The 17,612-nt window shown below is 59.9% G+C and overlaps 1 protein-coding gene across 18 annotated transcripts; it reads left to right on the forward strand.

Moving 5' to 3' along the window:
- The first annotated feature begins 243 nt into the window (after positions 1–243).
- On the forward strand, positions 244–17,202 carry ARFGAP1 (ARF GTPase activating protein 1). 18 transcript variants are annotated; one of them, XR_010132340.1, is made up of 15 exons: positions 498–612; positions 3,261–3,324; positions 3,775–3,884; positions 4,164–4,335; positions 4,890–4,990; positions 5,828–5,914; positions 6,488–6,584; positions 8,879–8,935; positions 10,348–10,380; positions 11,377–11,406; positions 12,391–12,447; positions 13,177–13,236; positions 13,886–13,962; positions 14,980–16,908; positions 17,090–17,202. XR_010132340.1 is itself a non-coding variant. In XM_063702437.1 (14 exons), the coding sequence occupies exons 2-14, from the start codon at positions 3,265–3,267 to the stop codon at positions 15,287–15,289; spliced, it is 1,251 nt and encodes a 416-aa protein (XP_063558507.1). In that variant the 5' UTR covers positions 498–612; positions 3,261–3,264; the 3' UTR covers positions 15,290–17,202. The 18 variants fall into 18 exon arrangements, 12 of the variants coding, with proteins under 12 accessions (XP_030863310.1, XP_055228623.1, XP_055228620.1 ...); XR_010132341.1 differs by having other exon boundaries at positions 13,892–13,962; XR_010132343.1 differs by lacking the exon at positions 11,377–11,406 and having other exon boundaries at positions 433–612.
- Positions 17,203–17,612: the final 410 nt, after the last annotated feature.

Here is a 17,612-nt window from a genome sequence, read left to right on the forward strand (position 1 = left end):
GTCCCCTGCTGCCCACTGCCTGTGACCCTCGCCTCCCTGCCTGTCGCCCGCTGCCCCAGTCCTCCTACCCGAGTCCCCCTGCCGGTCCCCGGCTGTCCTGGCCCCTCTGCCCCCGCCCCGTAGACCTCGCCCCCCTGCCGGTCCTCCATGGCCCCCGGTCCTCCTACCTGCGTCCCCCTGCCCGGCTGTCCCAGCCCCGCAGCTCCCGCCCCAGGCCCCCACCCGCCCCGCCCCCGTTGTCGGCCCCCGGTGAACGCGCCGTCCCAGAAGCACCTCAGCTTGGTTCCGCGGATGAACGGACGCTTCTCCCGCCCGGCCCCCAAAGGCTGCCGTCCTCCGCGGCCACTACGACCAGCTGCGGTCCGGGGCCCGGGGTGGGAGTTGGACTGCGTGGCTGCGCGTCCCCATGGCGACCTGGCGGGTGCGCGCCTCAGGGGCTGGGGCCTGAGGCGGAAGTCCCGCCCTTGCCGGCTCCCGTGAGACCTTGCAAAGCGCAACGTAGCCGGAAGCTGGTGGCGGCTGGTGGGCGACCGGGCGCATCCTCATTGCAGTGCGGCGGCCCTACCCCGGCCCTGGCCTGACCCCGGCGGCCCTGCCCGCCCCTCCCTCCAGGTAAGCGCGCGGCTCGGCGGCGCGGGCTCGGCCTGAGGCCCCGGCTGCCGCGGCGTCGTCCCCGGCCTTCGCGGGCGGACCTCCCTGCCGCAGCCTCCTCCACCCGGACCCCGCTCCACCCTGAGGCTGCTGCCCCAGAGCTTGGGGGCGCCCAACCTGACCTCCCCCAGTTCCCTCGGCGCTGGGCGGCGGGGCCCTTCTCGCGCGGACGCCCCGCTGCAGCCGCCCCTCCGCCGTGCCGCCCCCCGCCCCTCGTGCCCCCTTCCCTACGAAGCTGCCATCCACCCGCACCCCGGATCTGGAATCTCCCACCGGTTACGGGAGTCCAGAGGGTCCCTGCCCACGCACGTCGCCTCCCGGGGCGCGAGCAGGACCCTGCCCCGTCCCCTTCAACACCCTTTTCCCGAGCTCCTTCGGAGCCAGGACTCGGCCTGGACACATCCCAGTCAGGTGGCCTGTGAAGCCCGGTGGGACTTCCACCCCCTAAGAAGTGAGGGTCCTAAGAAGGAGATATATTTTTACATCTTGGTTTCAAGCGTTCAGAGTTTTTGCGTTATTTTTCAAGATAAACCATATTTGTACTTTTGAAGGTTAGGAGGTATTTGCTTTCGTGTTACTAACTTTAACATTTCAGGGAACTAGGGCTCTTGAATATCCAAAATAGTCACGTAGAGGAGTTCCTCTTAAATCCAAGCCAAGTCCTTTCCTTTTTGCACACTCTCTCCCTCCGGTAGTTCTGTGAGTATCCTGTATGTTTTACAGTTAGAAATTCAAGCCGTCTCCTCATGGTTCTGACTTTTGTTTGCCTGTGTCTGTTGACCAATACATAAGCCCCGAGAGCAGGCGTGGTGCTATGGAAAGAGTACAGGACCGAGTATGGCGACCAGGATTGGTCTCGTCCTGCTTTGGCAGCTCACCTCCTCTCCGTGGGCCGTGGCTTCTGCATGTGCCGTGGTTCTGCACAGGGCCCTCAGTGGCTGCTGTGACAAGAATGTGTCCCGAGGCCCTTGTAAGCTCAGTCCCGCTCCCCGCCCCTCCAGGGCACCTCTCCACACAGGTTTTCCCTATTCCATCCTCAGTCGGCTGTATGGGTGGATGCTCAGTTTGATGACGGTATCCGCCTGAATGAGTCATGCTGGGGTCCAAGTCCTGCGGTCAGGAGTGAGCATTCAGATGTCTGCCTCATGATCTGTGGTTCCTGGACACTCTTACAGAAGGCACAGAATTATGGAGCAGAAGGGAGCCCAGGGTGAACTTTTGGTTTTGTTTTGATGAACTGCAGAAAACAGGTGTTTATTTCCTAACTTTGAATAGGTTTAAGGTGGGCACTGGTCAATACTAGGAGTCATGGGCTTCAGAATTTAGAAACTTTGGCCCTGTGGAGTTGGGACCCTCCCCCCCATGAATATCTTATTTCTGGATACTTAAGATTAGAAATGAAATATAAGACAGAGGTTTTTCTTTTTTGTTTTTTAAAAGCTCTGCCTACACTGTGAATGGGAAAGCTGGTCTACACAGTCCTCTTAAACACGGTGAAGGAGGGAAGGGCTGGCACTGGGAAGGTCAGCAGTACACACGTGTGTAGCTTCCCATGGCTTACAGAGTTCAGCGTGTTCTCTGTGTAGTGAGAGGTAGAGGGAACAGCACACGGCTCCATTCATATTGAGAGGTGGATGAGCCTCAGAGAGACAATGCACTGAGGCATGGGCTGGCAGGGATCCAGGTCTGCTGCCTCCAGGCTGGACTGTCTTCTACAGTTTGCTCGGTGGTGTGGTGTGCAGGGCCACTGGGTCATTCTCCTTTGACACTGGGGTTGGTACCACCCCTTCCTCCGGCTTTGAATCTTAACTATATCAATTTTCCTGGTCCTGAATTAGATGGGCCACCAGTTGAAGTTGTACTTTGCTAAAGCTAGGAGATTTGCAGAGACATCCATAGGTTTTCTCTTCACCCTAAACCTTGTTGCTGCTGTCCCACTAGGGTCCCCGTGAGTCACCGTGGTGGGGGCTGATGGTCTGAAGCCACTCTCCTTGTCCTGCGGCAGCCACACTGTCGCCCCCATGCCTCAGAATGGCCCCAGAAGGACCTACTGCAGGTCCCCCAGCAGGCTGGACTTTCCACACACTCCAGGCAGCGGGGCACAGGCGGGAGCCTCCCTGCACTGCGTTGGGAAGGTGGTGGGGAGGGTGGAGCGCAGAGTCCCTGGGCTCCCTGTTGTTGGCAGTGATCAGCCCAAGTGTGGTGTGTCGCCTTTTAGGTGGAAAATCGAATTTTGCAGCCAATCTGTGTGTGTTTTTAAAGACTACCCCTTGCTGTGGATTTCACCGTTAGAAGACAGGACTTTTTATAAATGGTGCAGTCTTGGTGATGAATAAGCTTAAGCAAAGCGGCAGCAGTAATTATATGGTCTTCCTGATCATCGCCCTGGCCGCAGCCTGGGAGCCTCCTGGGGGTATGGGGAACAGATCCTTCAGTAAGTGGTCCCCGCGGCCCCCTGCTGGGAGTGGCCCTGTGACCGGGGCTTCCAAGCAGCTCAACAGATTGCCCCTCAGGTTTTCTGTTGTGTGGTGTTTTTGGACAGACGTTATTTTCTTTTTTGTAGAATAGCCTGTTTGTAAGTTTAAAGTGTTTGTTTTTCTCCTTTGCAGCATCATGGCCAGCCCAAGAACCAGGAAGGTTCTTAAAGAAGTCAGGGTGCAGGATGAGAACAACGTAAGCCTCTGCCCCCCACCCCCCGCCCTAAGGCTTGGTCAGGGTCAGTGAGTTCCGGGAAGTTGTACTCTGAGCCTGTAGTTCTGGGACCCTCCTGCAGTGGATGGTGGTTGGCGTGGCTCTGGACATGCATGGCTTGTGCTGGCTGGTGGCCTGGGTGGCCGGCTCTTAGAGTGGTGCCATTTCTGGCGCTCATCAGTGCTGGCTGTCGGGGATGGGGGCGCCTCCACATTTCTCAGGTCACTCGCTCTAAGGACAGGTCCGCCTCGTCTTCCCGTCTGAACATTTTATTACACGGAGGCTCTTTCCCCTCATGCCTTGCCCTGACCCACACCCCCGGCCACCCTGGGCAGCCCTCTGCATTCGCTCCTTGAGGCCACCTGTCGGGTCTTTGGGGTCCCTGGGCTCTGCCCTGAGCCACTTGGTGAGTCACTTGTGGCCCCTTTGCAGGTTTGTTTTGAGTGTGGCGCATTCAATCCTCAGTGGGTCAGTGTGACCTACGGCATCTGGATCTGCCTGGAGTGCTCGGGGAGACACCGCGGGCTTGGGGTGCACCTCAGGTCAGTGTCCTGCCGCTCCGGCTCTGCGGAGAGCCTGCGGCCACCCCAGCATCTGTTCCTGACACCGGAGGTGCTGACGCCAGGGAAGCTTGGGGGCCATCTCCCATTGCATTGCCAGTGTCCACTCCAGTGACGCCATGGCACAGAGTTCCAGCTGCTGGCCACTCGGCCTCCCTGCGGCTGCTGCTTGCTGTGTCTAATTCTCAGGACGATGCTGAGTGGAGGGTGTCCCTGGGTGTCCCTGGTGCTAGTTGATCTGCTCGATCCTCTGCTTTCCAGCTTTGTGCGCTCTGTTACTATGGACAAGTGGAAGGACATTGAGCTTGAGAAGATGAAAGCTGGTGGGAATGCTAAGTTCCGAGAGTTCCTGGAGTCTCAGGAGGATTACGATCCTTGCTGGTCCTTGCAGGAGAAGTACAACAGCAGAGCCGCGGCCCTCTTTAGGGATAAGGTAGAGATGGGCCCGATTCACTCTTGCCCATGGTGTGGGGCTGCTCTGCCGTTTGTGGCAGCTGGACTGTGGCCTTTAGTGGTTCTGGAGTCGGTTGTTTTGCTGGTTCTGACACACCCACTGGGCCACACACAACTTGCTGCCCTGGAGCAGAGGCTTCCTGCCCAGAGGAGAGGCAAATGGCTTGCGGGGGGAGACAGACCTTCCCCGCCTCCAGGGGAGAAAGCAGGTGTGACCGTTTATTGCCTCTGTGACATGTTGGGCACAGTGTTTCTAAGAAGTTTGGAGGCCAAATAGGTGGGTCCCCCTGTGTTGGAAGTTGGAGCTGCACCAACTAGGAGCTCCCCAGCACTGTTGTTCATTGTAAAGTGAGTCCTGGCCTCGCATCCACACCTGGTCTGTGCACCTGAGCAGGGGCCATCGAGGGGGGCTGGGAGGAGGCTGCGGGTGGTGGGTGCTCCAGGTGGGCCATGGGGGGTGCGCTAGAGTCGACGGTGCCCGAGGGCATCGCCAGGCGCCTTTATGTTCTCTAATGCCCTGTGTCTCCTTGTCAGGTGGCCGCTCTGGCCGAAGGCAGAGAGTGGTCTCTGGAGTCATCACCTGCCCAGAACTGGACCCCACCTCAGCCCAGGACACTGCCGTCCACGGTGCACCGGTAGCTGCTCCTCGTGGGGCCTTAGTACAGTTTCCACTGGGTCCTGAACTTAGTAGATCGGGTTTCCCCACAGAATTCTCCCCTTCTTTGCTGTTGTGACAGCTCTTTTCCCAGAAGTCAGTGGGAAAAACAGCTTTTTAAAATTGCCAAAACAATACAAGCTTTTAGTAAATTTAGACACCCATAGAGCTGTCTCAGATAGCGCCCCAGGTAAGCTCCGCACGCCTTCCAGGTGTGCACACAGCCGTGTCTGCCGTGGCGCTGTGGGAGTTCACATCTCCATCTGCTCATGGGGGTGTTGTCTGCCCTTCCCCAGAGTTGCCCATCTGCCTGTGGCACTGGCCCTGGCACCCTTGAACTGACCCCGTCATGGATGCGTCCCACGTCCTACTGCAGGAACGTCCCGGGTGGGGTGACTGGGTAGCACGAGGCCTCCCCACCTCATCTGGAGCCCTGTAGTCCTGCCACGTCCACGTGCTTCTGACAGAAGGCTTTGCACTGCGGGCAATTCCGGCTTGATTCCAGGCCCTCGGCCCTCTTGCCTCACCTCTCCCCACTGCCTCCTGCCTCACCTCTCCCCGCTGCCTCCTGCCAACAGGGAGAGCGCAGAGCCCACTGTGGAGGCCTCTCGTGTTGCCCATGAGGCTGGCATTGCTGGGGTTTCAGCACCTGAGCCCGAGCAGCCACTCAGAGCTGAAGGCCACCCTGGCCTCAGGTGCTCTCAGGGGTGACATGAAGGCACTGCCCACGTAGGCCACATGGTTCTGGGGGTGCTTCTGGGGTTACCTCAGACTTCACCCAGTTTTGGCCTTACCAGCCTTCGATTCTCGGTTTCAGAGCCTCTGGCCAGCCGCAGAGTGTGACCGCCTCCTCGGACAAGGCTTTTGAAGACTGGCTGAATGATGACCTCGGCTCCTATCAAGGGTAAGGACTTGAGAGCTGGGGACGCCTCGGGTGGGCCAGGCCCACAGGGTTCAGTCTGGTGGGTAGGGCTGCTTCCCTTGGGGCCTCTCATGTGCAGTGGGTGTGGGACCCAGGCATGCGCAGTGCAGGGTCTGATTGCAGTGAGCCCCAGCCAGCCCAGGTGTGAATTGGGGGTCTTGGGTGTAGAGAAGCGCTAACACTTAGAAGAAAAGCATAACACATTTTCTGCCTGGAATCTGCTGGACCTATAAATGAATTTTTATCCCCAAAGCTGTCATATTAAGTTGTTTCGATCCTTCTTCTAGTACTTCTGTGGCTGGGTTTGGGGACTTGCTGGGGACCCTGTGGTGATGTGGCGGGAGGGTCTTTTTAAATGAGCAGAAAGCACATCTCTCTGCTGCCGGGGAGCTGCCGAGGCTCCTGCTGCCATAGGAGGCAGCGTGCATGTCCTGTGCGTGGGGACGTTGGCACATCCCCCAGAGCCCCAGCCTTGCCTCTGTTCAGGGCCCCACGCCTTCAGGAGGAGCAGGGTTCATGCCAGCATCTTCAGCCTCTTGTCCGCTTTGTTTTCAGGGCCCAGGGGAATCGCTACGTGGGGTTTGGGAACACGCCACCGCCTCAGAAGAAAGAAGATGACTTCCTCAACAACGCCATGTCCTCCCTGTACTCGGTGAGGACTTGGCCCTGCAGAGCATCTCCCATGGGCAGACCCCGGCCTGAGGGCACGACGGGCCATAGTGGGCAGTGTGGCAGTCCTGGAACATGTGCTCTTTGCCTTGTTCTGATCTAAGGACCCCTCCCTTACCTTCAGCGACGTTTTCTTTCAAAAATGTGGCTTAAATTTTTCAGATCCCAAATGTATTCAATCACTTCCTTTTTTTTTTTTTTTTTTAAGACGGAGTCTTGCTTTGTCGCCCAGGCTGCAGACTGGAGGGCAGTGGTGCGACCTCAGCTCACTGCAACCTCCGCCTCCCAGGTTCAAGTGATTCTCCTGCCTCAGCCTCCTGAGTAGCTGGGATTATAGGCACCTACTATCACGTCAGACTAATTTTTGTATTTTTAGTGGAGATGGGTTTTCACCAGGTTGGCCAGGTTGGTTTCGAACTCCTGACTTCAGGTGATCTGTCCGCCTCGGCCTCCCAAAGTGCTGGGATTACAGGAGTGAGCCACCGTGCCTGGCCGTCACTTACTTCTAACACAAAATGTGTGTATTTCAAATCTAACAGCAGCCATTCTTCCAAGGAACCCAAGGACTCTGATGGCAGCCACTTGGCCAGGTTCTCTGCAGAGGGGAGTGCTACATGCATTGGGAAGCTGGCTCTGTGCTTGGGTCTCTGGCAGCGCTGGGAAGTTGCTCGGGCGCTGCCTGAGGTCACTCAGGGCCATTTCTGGTCTGGGGATGCCTGGAAGCTCCAGGTCAGACGTTCAGAGTATGACACCCTGGGCTTGTTGCAATTTTGCTATTAACGGGAATACATTTTGTTCCACTTTCTTTTTCCAAGGAAATTTTTACCATCTTTAAAAAATGATTTTTGTAGGTGTGATGGCTCACGCCTGTAATCCCAGCACTTTGGGAGGCCAAGGCGGGCGGATCACCTGAGGTCAGGAGTTCGAGACCAGCCTGGCCAATGTGGCGAAACCTCATCTCTACTAAAAAAATATAAAAATTAGCCAGGCGGGGTGGCATGTGCCTTGTAGCCCCAGCTACTGAGGAAGCTGAGGCAGGAGAATTGCTTGAACCCGGGAGGCGGAGGTTGCAGAGAGCCGAGACAGCACCATTGCACTCCAACCTGGGCGACAGGGTCCGACTCCATCTCAAAAAAAAAAAGATTTTTATTCATTGCAGCATTGTTGTCCGTGACACCAGCAACCTGAGCCTTTGGCCACGGGGGCCGCTTAAATGGGAGCTTGCGCTGAGAGCCAAGGAAGGGCTTATTTTGTTTTTTGTTTTTTTGTTTTTGTTTCTTTTGGAGACGGGTCTTGCTCTGTTGCCAGGGCTGGAGGACAGTGGCATAATCATAGCTCACTGTGGCCTGGAACCCTGGGCTCAACCATCCTCCCACCTGGGCCTCTCAAGTTGCTTAGCCTCCCAGAGTTCTGGTATTACAGGCATGAGCCACCATGCCTGGCCAGAAAGGGCTTTTTAATAACAAACATGACAAGATCTTCAAAGTGTGTTAACTGAAAATAAGCAGGTTTAAGACGGATGTCTCCATCTGCAAGAGCCCCCAAGTGTGTGGAGCTTCCAGTCGCTTGGGGTGGCCTGGTTGCACCTCTGGCCGCTGACGGCCATGGTTGCTTGCTCTTGCAGTCATTGCTACATCTTTAGGGAAGAAAAGCGCATTTTTCCAGCCTGTGTGTGGGCTTCATTTTTGTGGCCCTTCCTTCTGCTGCCTTTTGCTGGGAATCTGCTCTCTGGGGAAGGCAGCTCAGCTTGGTGATCTCTCAAGTGAGGGTCCTTTTGCGCTTCCTTTAGGAGGAAGAGGGTGAGTTGTGATTGAAATGAGACATTTATTTTTTTAAATAGCTTTAATTATCTTGGGAGGCTCAGAAGGAAACCGTGAGCATAGATGAAGGAGAGCAGGTTACGGTGGTCGTGACCCCACACGCCTCACCTCTGCCTGTTCCTCTAGGGAGGCAGGAGGGAGCGCCGGCCGTGGGGAGGGGTCCTGCCCTGCAGGGTGGGCTTGCTTCTTGAGGGTGGTGGGAGCCACGGGAGGCTGGTTTGCGCTGTGTTGGGAGCACTGCAGTTGGCGAGGTGGGGGTAGAGGGTGCATGTCTGTTGTGCCCTGGGTCCAGTTGCACTCCTCCAGCAGCCTGGAGAAGCAGGCGCGGTGGGGTCAGGATGGGACGGGGGCCTGGGGCAGCCTCTGCCTTGGTCCTCTTCCTTGCTGAGATACTCTGCTCAGCGCCGGGTTCCTGGGTCCCAGTCCTGATGTGGCTGCTCTTTGTCGCCTCCCTCAGGGCTGGAGCAGCTTCACCACTGGAGCCAGCCGGTTTGCCTCAGCAGCCAAGGAGGGCGTAAGTCACTGTCCCCACCATGCCACCGTCCCCACCAGGCCCTCGGGACACTGGCCACTGCTGGCCTGGGGTTCTGGGAGCTGCAGAAGGGATGTGGGACACAGAGGGTTTCTGGGTGCTGTAACCATGGGCTGTGCCAACGCAGTACCAGCCAGGGTGGTCCTGAGGCCTTGGAGGTTCTGCAGGAACACAGCAGCCCAGGCTGTCAGGAGCCGCTCCTGTGTCAGACCAGCTGCTGGCAAAGGGGTCCCACCCGGATGAAAGTGAGGGAGATGTGAGCCCCATTGATTCCTAGACTCCACTCTATCCAAGCAGGGCAGGTCTCGGGCACCCTGTGCCCTGGAGCTTCTTCTGGGGCTCAAGTCGTGTTTTGATAGCGATTTCTCTCTTTCGCCTGCTCCTCAGCCTGAAATGAGGGGAGGATTTGGGGCTTTCATCAGGGCAGACAGTGAAGCATGAGGCAGAGACCCAAGAGCAGGCCTGACACCAGGATGGGGCGTGGGCCCCCAGGGGCTGGGCTGTGGTGTTACAGGAGAAGGGGAAGCCCAGAGCAGGGCAGCGCGGGGCAGCTGGGTGCCTGCAGCTGCCACACAAGCAGCCAAGGCACCTAGGGTGGGGCTCTTGTGAGCGGAAGTCACGGTGCGCACCTGTCAGATGTCCCCGTGGTCACCCTGGCCCCGTGTCTTCCCCCGTCACAGTGCGCACCTGTCACATGCCCCTGTGGTCAATCTGGCCCCGTGTCTTCCCTGGGAGAGGAAGGCTTGGGAGGGCCCTGGAAGGGGCAGCAGGCCAGGTGTCCATGCTCCAGCTCCCACGGCCCCGTGACTTTGCCGAGCGTCAGCTTCTGGTTCCCACCAGGGCCTCCGTTTTCTCATCTCCACGGGAGGGCTGTGGCCTGGGGAGGCCCAGGTACCTTCCAGCCAGAGTGTCACGACCGGGCCTTTTCTCCTCCCCCAGAGCTTTAAAGTGACCAAGGTGCCTGGACTGTGCTGGGCATGGAGCCGTCCCCACAGTGGGGTAGATGGGGCTGGGGCGGTGGCATTGTCCATTGAAGATAGCGCTGGTGTGGCTTCCCCAGCCTGTCTTCTGCTCCAGCAGGCCCCGGCCCTGTCCTGAAGTCTGGAGGATGGGGTTGGCCCTGCTGTTCCCTGGCCTTGCACGCTGCTCACGTGTGCCCTCACCCCAATAGCACACCGAGCTGGCCTCCCTCTAGGGAGAGGCCAGCATGTGTGCTAATCCAGTCCCCGCTGCAGCTCTTCTGGGCATCTCAGAGTTATAGGGCCTGCCCAGAGCTGCTGGCAGCCCGGGGGCCATTGAGAGACAGTCCTGGACCTCAGTCTGTGGGCCCTGAGGAAGGATGCCTGGCAGTCCGTGTTAAGTCTGTCAAGCCTTGTCTTTGTTTTTTATTTTAGGCTACAAAGTTTGGATCCCAAGCGAGTCAGAAGGTAACAGAGGAGAAGCTTCTGCACCCTGGTGCATCTGAAACTATCCTGAGTCTGACGTCACGTGCAGCACCTGAAGCTGCCTGGTTCCCTCTTCTCAGGCCACATGCTCAGAGCTGTGGGGTCCCAGCGTAGAAGGGGGTGTTCCTGCCATGTTGTTCCCCTCCTCATGCCCGGGTGGCTGCCTCATGGACCCGCTCAGGGCCTGCAGGGCCAAACTCGTTTCCTGTTCACTGGTAGCTGGTACCGGTGTGCGGCCACTGCGGCTGGCCACCTTGTTGGGAGCAGGACTGCCCGGCTTGGCAGATGGCCCACGCTGGCGGTGGCCGCTCAGCCAGAAGGGCCGCTGTGGTTGGTGCTGTGCCTGCAGCACACCAGATGCGTCTGCACTTTGAGGCAACAGAGCGTCCCTTTGCTCTGGCCAGGGCTTCCCCCAGTTGTGGGCAGTGTGGCCTCAGGCCTTTGCATGTTTTTTATTCTTTAGGATGTGGGTAGGGGCCCCGCGGTCCCCACTTGGTGGTCAGGGCTGTGATCTGGCTGTCCTCGGGTTCAGAATCACACCCAGGAGACAGTACCCATGTGAGGCTCACCATGAAAGCTCAGGACTGCAGGCGTGGAGCTGTGCATGGCTCTAGGACGCGCCTTTGCCCCCTGGGCGAGGGAGTCCTTTCTCACGAGGTGCCCATCCGTCACCCCCCGTGGCCCATATCACCCCTCAGAGAGGAGGTCTCCCCACGTGCCCGCCCCCAGCTGCAGGGATGCCCATCTGGCTTTTTCGTGGGCCTCCCAGGGTCCTGAGGTGCAGTCGCTCGCGCAGTTTCTGAAGGTGGTGGTCAGTTCCAGGGCAGGGAGCGGCTGCTCCAGGGTTGTGTTGCTGAGAGCCTGCCCGGTGCTGCCTTAGTGTTGCGGCACCCCATGGCGGGTTCGAAGGCGCTGCTGGTTACTAATGCCGCCCTCGCCTTGCTCTCTCCTCGCCTGTCTTCTTGCTGTCGGGTAAAGTTTTGGGGTCACAAGCAGCAGCCGGAGCCGGTAAAGCCCGTGTCTGCTCGTGCATGCCGCCCGCATCTCCGCCGAGAATGTGCTTGGCTTCCTCTGTCCCTCCTGCGTGCTGCCACTGTCTTGTGTCACCTCACATGTGCGCACGCTCAGACCCTCTCCCTGGCCTCGGTCCATGGTTCTCCTTTAAGATCCAGGATCTGCATCAGGCTTGGCTGTGTGTGCCTGTCATCCCTGCGCAGTACCACTGCGCTCCCCCCGGGCAAAAAAATGAGACCCCCATCTCCAAAATACACAGACCCCCAACCCAGGCCTGCTGCCGGGGAGGTGCTGGAGGGAGGGTGGGGGCACTGGGCGCAGAGCTGCTGAGCAGGGTTTCCTGGCCACCTGCACTCCCTTGAACGCAGTGCAAAGAGGAGGATCTTTGCTCTGTGACGAGTTCTTCCCTTTCCGGCCTTTGATCCGTGCTGCTCCCTGCCTTTGGGGGAAGAGGAGGCCTCACACCACATCCCCAGGTGGCCGTGTGGCCTCGACTCCACTGACCCAGGATCAGGAGAGGCTGAGCTCCTTTCTCAGCAGCTTCTTCCTATGGCCCCAGCCTCCTTGCCCTCTTCCCTCCAGGGGGGACTCGGTGCCTGCCTGGGGAGGAAGGAGAGGCGTCGCAGGTCAGCATGGGGTGGCTACAGCCGGCATTGGCCTCAGGCACAGGCTCCACAGGGCATGTTCCCACCAGCCCGGCCCTGCCGGCCGCATGGTGGCGCGTGAGGGAGGACCCTGGAGGGGGACCTTCCTGCAAGAATTGGTGGGGGCCGCGGTCTCCGCCTTCTAGAGGTGGCGGCCTACTGCCCTTCGGGTGTTGTGTGCAAAGCCCCGTTTCCTGCTCCCTGCGCTTGTGTCCTGCTGCCTTCCCTCCTGCTGGTGAAGCTCGTGCTGCCCTTTGCTGGCCTGTGCTGCCACTGCCGACCCGTGTCCCATGGTGGAGCTGTCGTGGGGCTCACGTGACTTCCCTTCCTACAGGCGTCCGAGCTGGGCCACAGCCTGAACGAGAACGTCCTCAAGCCTGCGCAGGAGAAGGTAACGGGCAGCTCCGGGTGGTTGTGCCTGGAGCCCTTCACTCCAGGGGACGTGGGTGTGTCAGGGGGGTTAGGGGGATTGTTTGTCCAGCAGCTGGGACTCAGCGAGGCCCAGCCTCACACCCCACCTCTCCAGCACAGGCGTCCTCCTTGGGGCCTGGGCGCCTCTTGGACCCCCCAGCTGGTCCCTTCCCCTGGCCTAGGGCCTCCCTTGCAGTGCCCCCAGCCCAGCACCCCCAGCCCACCTCCGTTCCTCTGCCTCACCCCTACAGCTGCCCCAGAGCCCAGCACCCCCAGCCCACCTCCGTTCTCTGCCTCACCCCCACAGCTGGCCGTGGAGCTGTGCCCAGAGGAGGCTGTGGTATGGGAATGATGCCTGCCATCCTAGGGAGTCAAGAGCCCCGCCAGCTCCCTGCCTCCTTCGGGGCCTGACTGGGACAAGTGGGGAAGACCCACCTGGGGCAGCGTGGGCTGTCCTCAGGTCACGTTGCTATTTGTCAGCAGTGGCTGGCAGGGGCCACATTTGCAGACACCAGGCCTCACAGTGACATGGTTTCTTGATGCTGGAATCCCTTTGGGGCCACTGTAGAACTTTCTGGGGCTCAGCCTGATGGGTATCCACATGCCCCTGATATTTCGGATGCCCTCACCCAGGGGATTTCTGCACTCCTGAAGCTTTAAGCTTTCATCTCTCCCACCCCCATTAATGCCGCTGTCTTCATCCGTGCAGGTGAAGGAGGGAAAGATTTTTGATGATGTGTCCAGTGGGGTCTCTCAGTTGGCGTCCAAGGTAGGGAGCCTGCCAGATACGCGGGCACAGTCGAAGCCAGTCTCCATATTCCACGGCCCTGGGCGTGAGAGCAGGGTGTGCCCTGTGCAGCCCTCAGCCCAGTTTGGCAGTGGCTGCTGTCCTCTGAGACGGGAGGAGAGCTGCCCAGCCTGACAGCCCGAGGGATATGGAAACAGCTTGGCCCACTGCGGCCCAGTCAGCCACTAACTGTCACTTCTCCCTCTGCTCTTATCTTGCTGCTGCTGGCCTTTTCCTGGGTAAGTGCCAGCGCCATCTTTGCTGCCATCAGTCTCACTGCTCTGCGGGCCATTTGGGGTGTGCGTTTTGTCCTGTTTCCTGGCATGAGGCGCTCTGCGGACAGACGGGGAGGGAAGAGCAGGCCTCGCTCCTCTCCCCCAAGCATGTGGTGGGAGCTCTTGAGGTCTGTGCACGAGGCTGTCCTCGCTGCCATGTCCCGCACACACCTGGCGCCGCTGCAGAGTGGCCGTGCGCGTCTGTGTCTGTACGTGTGTGCGAGGCACCGCTTGTTTCTGGATTTTGCCTGGGTCTTCTCAGCGGGACGGCGTGCGCCGGCTTGTGTGTGGGGGCCTCCTGAAGCTGCCTGTGCCGCGACAGGGCCTGCCTAACCTCTCTTCCCGTCTCCTTCCAGGTCCAGGGAGTCGGCAGTAAGGGATGGCGGGACGTCACCACCTTTTTTTCGGGGAAAGCAGAGGGCCCCTTGGACAGGTATGCTGTGTCCCCTCCTGGGCCTTGCATCCCACTCCCCTGCCTTGGCCACTCCTCCCACAGGCTCTCCAGGAGGTGGCTGGCATCCTTGCTGGGGAGGGGGCACTGTGGAGGCTTTCCGAGTGCTCTGCAGCTGCAGAGGCCTGTCCTGCCTGTCTCTGCCCTGCTGTGTGCTCTTTGGAACCCTGCAGGAGCTGGGCTCCCCAGGCTAGGGTGGGAGGGAGGGTCTCACCCACACGCCCCCACGTAGGAGGAGCTGGCGCTGCTCTGCTGTTCCTCTGTCTCCCAGACTCTGGGTGGATGGAGCAGGTTGGGGGCCAGGGGACAGGAAGGCTGGGGCCCCAGAGACCTATCCTGGGCCCCATGTCCAGCTCTGCCCTTAGTGCTGGGCACCCCAGTCGCTTCTTCTGGAAGTTGGCTGCTGTTCTCGGCCTCTGACCCCAACAGGGGAACCACCAGGGATCTCATCGGGCCTGGCCTTGTGCTGTCTACTGAGAGGCCAGTCCTGGTGGGCACAGATGCGCTGCCCACTAGGTGGTCCCAAATTTTCCCTGCAGACGCCACGTCCCTTCTCTCCCTCTGTGTATGTGGTTTTTCAGTGGTGTGATTGCAGCTGAGGACAGAGGGCAGGGCCAGATCTGGGGCCAGCGTAGCTGAGGGCGTCGCTTGGGAGGTCCTGTGTCCCGGCTTGAGGCCAAGTGCCCCTGCCCCTCCCCACTTGACGAAACCACTGTTTTATTGCAGCAGTTTGGAGCTGGTAGAAAAGGAAGTTTTCTGTAAAACTGTCCTCCAGTTTGGGTGGTTGATAAAGAGTGGGCCCTGGTTCTCCAGCTCCCCAGCAGTTTCCTCTGCTCTGAAGGGGGAGAAACAGATCCCACCTGGTGGGGCTGCTGTGGACCCTGAGCGCTGGCCTGGGAAGGCGGTCACTGTCCAGGTGCAGAGCTCTCGGGGGCACAGAATTCCCAGTGGTGGACTGAGTAACAGTCATTTAGAGTCCCCCTTCTGTCTCTTTAAAAGCCCCTCGGAGGGCCACAGTTATCAGAACAGCGGTCCGGACCACTTCCAAAACAGCAACATAGACCAGAGCTTCTGGGAGACCTTTGGAAGTGCTGAGCCCACCAAGACCCGCAAGTCCCCGAGCAGCGACAGCTGGACGTGCGCGGACACCTCCACCGAGAGGAGGAGCTCGGACAGCTGGGAGGTGTGGGGCTCGGCCTCCACCAACAGGAACAGCAACAGCGACGGCGGGGAGGGCGGGGAGGGCACCAAGAAGGCAGTGCCGCCGGCCGTGCCCACTGATGATGGCTGGGACAACCAGAACTGGTAGGGCCCACTGCGCCCCCGTCCCCAGTGCCCCCGGGCGACTTCGTGTTTGCACTCTGCCCTCGTCGTTCCTCCTCCTTCCATTTGACCCAAGAATCAGCAACTGCAGTGTGAGGACAGCGTCTCGGGAGGCAGGACCCTAGGGAGACCCGGGTGCGTGCCGCCTGCGCGTGGGGAGTCTCGGTGCGTGGGGGCGGCTTGCTGTCCAGCCTGTGTGGGGGCCGTCCCGTCCCACACTCCCCTGGGCATTCTTGGACTCAAGGCCGGGGCTCTGCGTTGCTTGCTGGGAGGTGGGCTGCAGCACAGAGCTCTGTGACTGCGTTCCAGCGGCCGGTTCACTACGCAGTATCTCTGGGGCCTGGGACCAGCCACGTGCCGAGCTGTCAGCGACGTGAGGTGTCCCTTCTCGTTGAGATATTTAACTTTGGCTTTGCTCTAGTTCTTTCTTTTTGAAGAGAGTGACTGGAGTGGTAAAGATGGAAATGCTGGAAACGATACTGGCACTCACACTGCCATCCGACCACCCTCGGCTCCCGAGTCCACGCCTGCCTGGGCCTGTGCTGTCAAACCCGTGTCGGTCGTAACCCTCTGTGACTCCCCTGCATCAGCACCATCCAACCACCAAGTTCACCAGGTTCACCAGACACAGCCTCCACAATAGCCACACCCTCACCTGAGCTGTTCTCAGTGCTGGAACTTGACCATCCTGGAACACCCTGGAAGAAAAAGGAGCGCAGGGTGGGCCCTTGGCCCTGATGCAGGAGGGTGCGATAGCGGACGTGGCCAGGCAGGAGGGGTCGGGTTCAGGAGCTGAGCAGGGGATGCCTGTGCGTGGTGCCTGGGTCTAGGGAAGCTCCAGCCCCGGGATGGGGCTGCCCTGCACACCGGTGCCCACCACATGCCAACCCTCACCTCCCCGAGGACTGGATGATGTGCTGCCACATGTGACTCGTCTCCCTTGTCCGCCCTGTGTGACCCTCAGTCTTGCCAGCCATGCATGCGCCCGAAGCTCGTGCAGTTTGTACGTGAGGTGCTCTCTCCCCTGCCACCATGCTCATCACTGTGGCCTTGGCCACGCTCCCTGGTCACCCCACTTCCCGGTCGCCGTCTGCAGCGCTCCTGGAGCAGCCTGGGCCCTTCAGCCCCTGTGCTCGTCCCACCCTAGGGATTCAGCCACTTGCAGAACAGGATGGGACCGAGATTTCAGCGAGCCCTCCTGGCGCCCGGTCCTCCCTGTGGGTACCAGCCCTCTTGGTAGATGGTGTGGAGGGCCGGTGTCCTTGGCTGCCACGGAGGAATTTGATCACCGAAGCAGCCACCTGCTGTAGATGGACCTGAGGTCAGAGGCGGGGGATCAGAGGCTCAAGGTGCTGAGAAGCCACCGGGAAAGCAGCCAGCACAAAGGGCCCAGGAAGCCAGCCCCCGAGAGCTGAGCGTGGGGGTCTTTGCGTGTCTTTCTCCAAGCTGAGACGTGGGCGGCCGCGTGGTATCTCCCGAGGGCTGCTTGGACCCTGGTGGGCTGAGTGCTCTGAGGAGGGGTGGACTCCACCCTGGACAGTGGGATGTGGTGTTCCATGTGCCTGTTTCCACGCCAGCACCTTGACTTGGCAGCATGGAGCCAAGGTCTGTCCCCGCCCAGGAGGGTGCCTTCCTCGGGGGTAGGGGGACAGCCCACTCTGCCCCAGGGAGTCCCTTTTGATGGGAAGTGCAGTCAGCAGCGTGGAGGTGTCTGGGCCACCTTCAGAAGGTAGATGTGGTGGCCGAGACCCCGTCCACGGAGGGTGACGGCCTTTCCCTTCTGCAGGTGCGGGCAGGTGGGCCTGGGACCGGTGCTGGGGCCTCTCCTGGCTGTGTGTGAGGGCCCATGTGGAAGGCGCGGACCTGACAGCATTCCAATAAAGCATACGGGAACATGCAGAACGTCTGGGTGCATCCCAAGGGGCCACTTGCAGTGCTGTGCGAGTAGGGTCATGGGACCCCCGGGAAGGCAGGGGTGGGACACTAGGAATCGTGGGCGGGCTCCCTCACTGCTCCTGGCCCCCTCCACCTAGCCCTCCTGGGGAGGCCCTGGCATCACCCCATCTGAGCCAGAGCTTCTGGGGAGTAGGGGAGCAGGCAGCTGGGTGACCCAGCCAGGGAAGAGTTTACTGGGTCCTGCATGTGCCTCTGGCTGGCCAGCGAGACACTGTGGTGGGGTCCAGTGACCCTTGGCCTGGGGAGGTGGGCAGTGGCTCCTGTAGTAGAGGATGGCACCAGGGCCTGTGTCTAGGAGGGCTCCTGCCCCTCCCAGGGATTCAACACCCCCCATGCTGGGGACGATCCCAGCC

Source organism: Gorilla gorilla, chromosome 21 (assembly GCF_029281585.2).
Source record: "Gorilla gorilla gorilla isolate KB3781 chromosome 21, NHGRI_mGorGor1-v2.1_pri, whole genome shotgun sequence".
NCBI classification, from domain to species: Eukaryota; Metazoa; Chordata; class Mammalia; order Primates; family Hominidae; genus Gorilla; species Gorilla gorilla.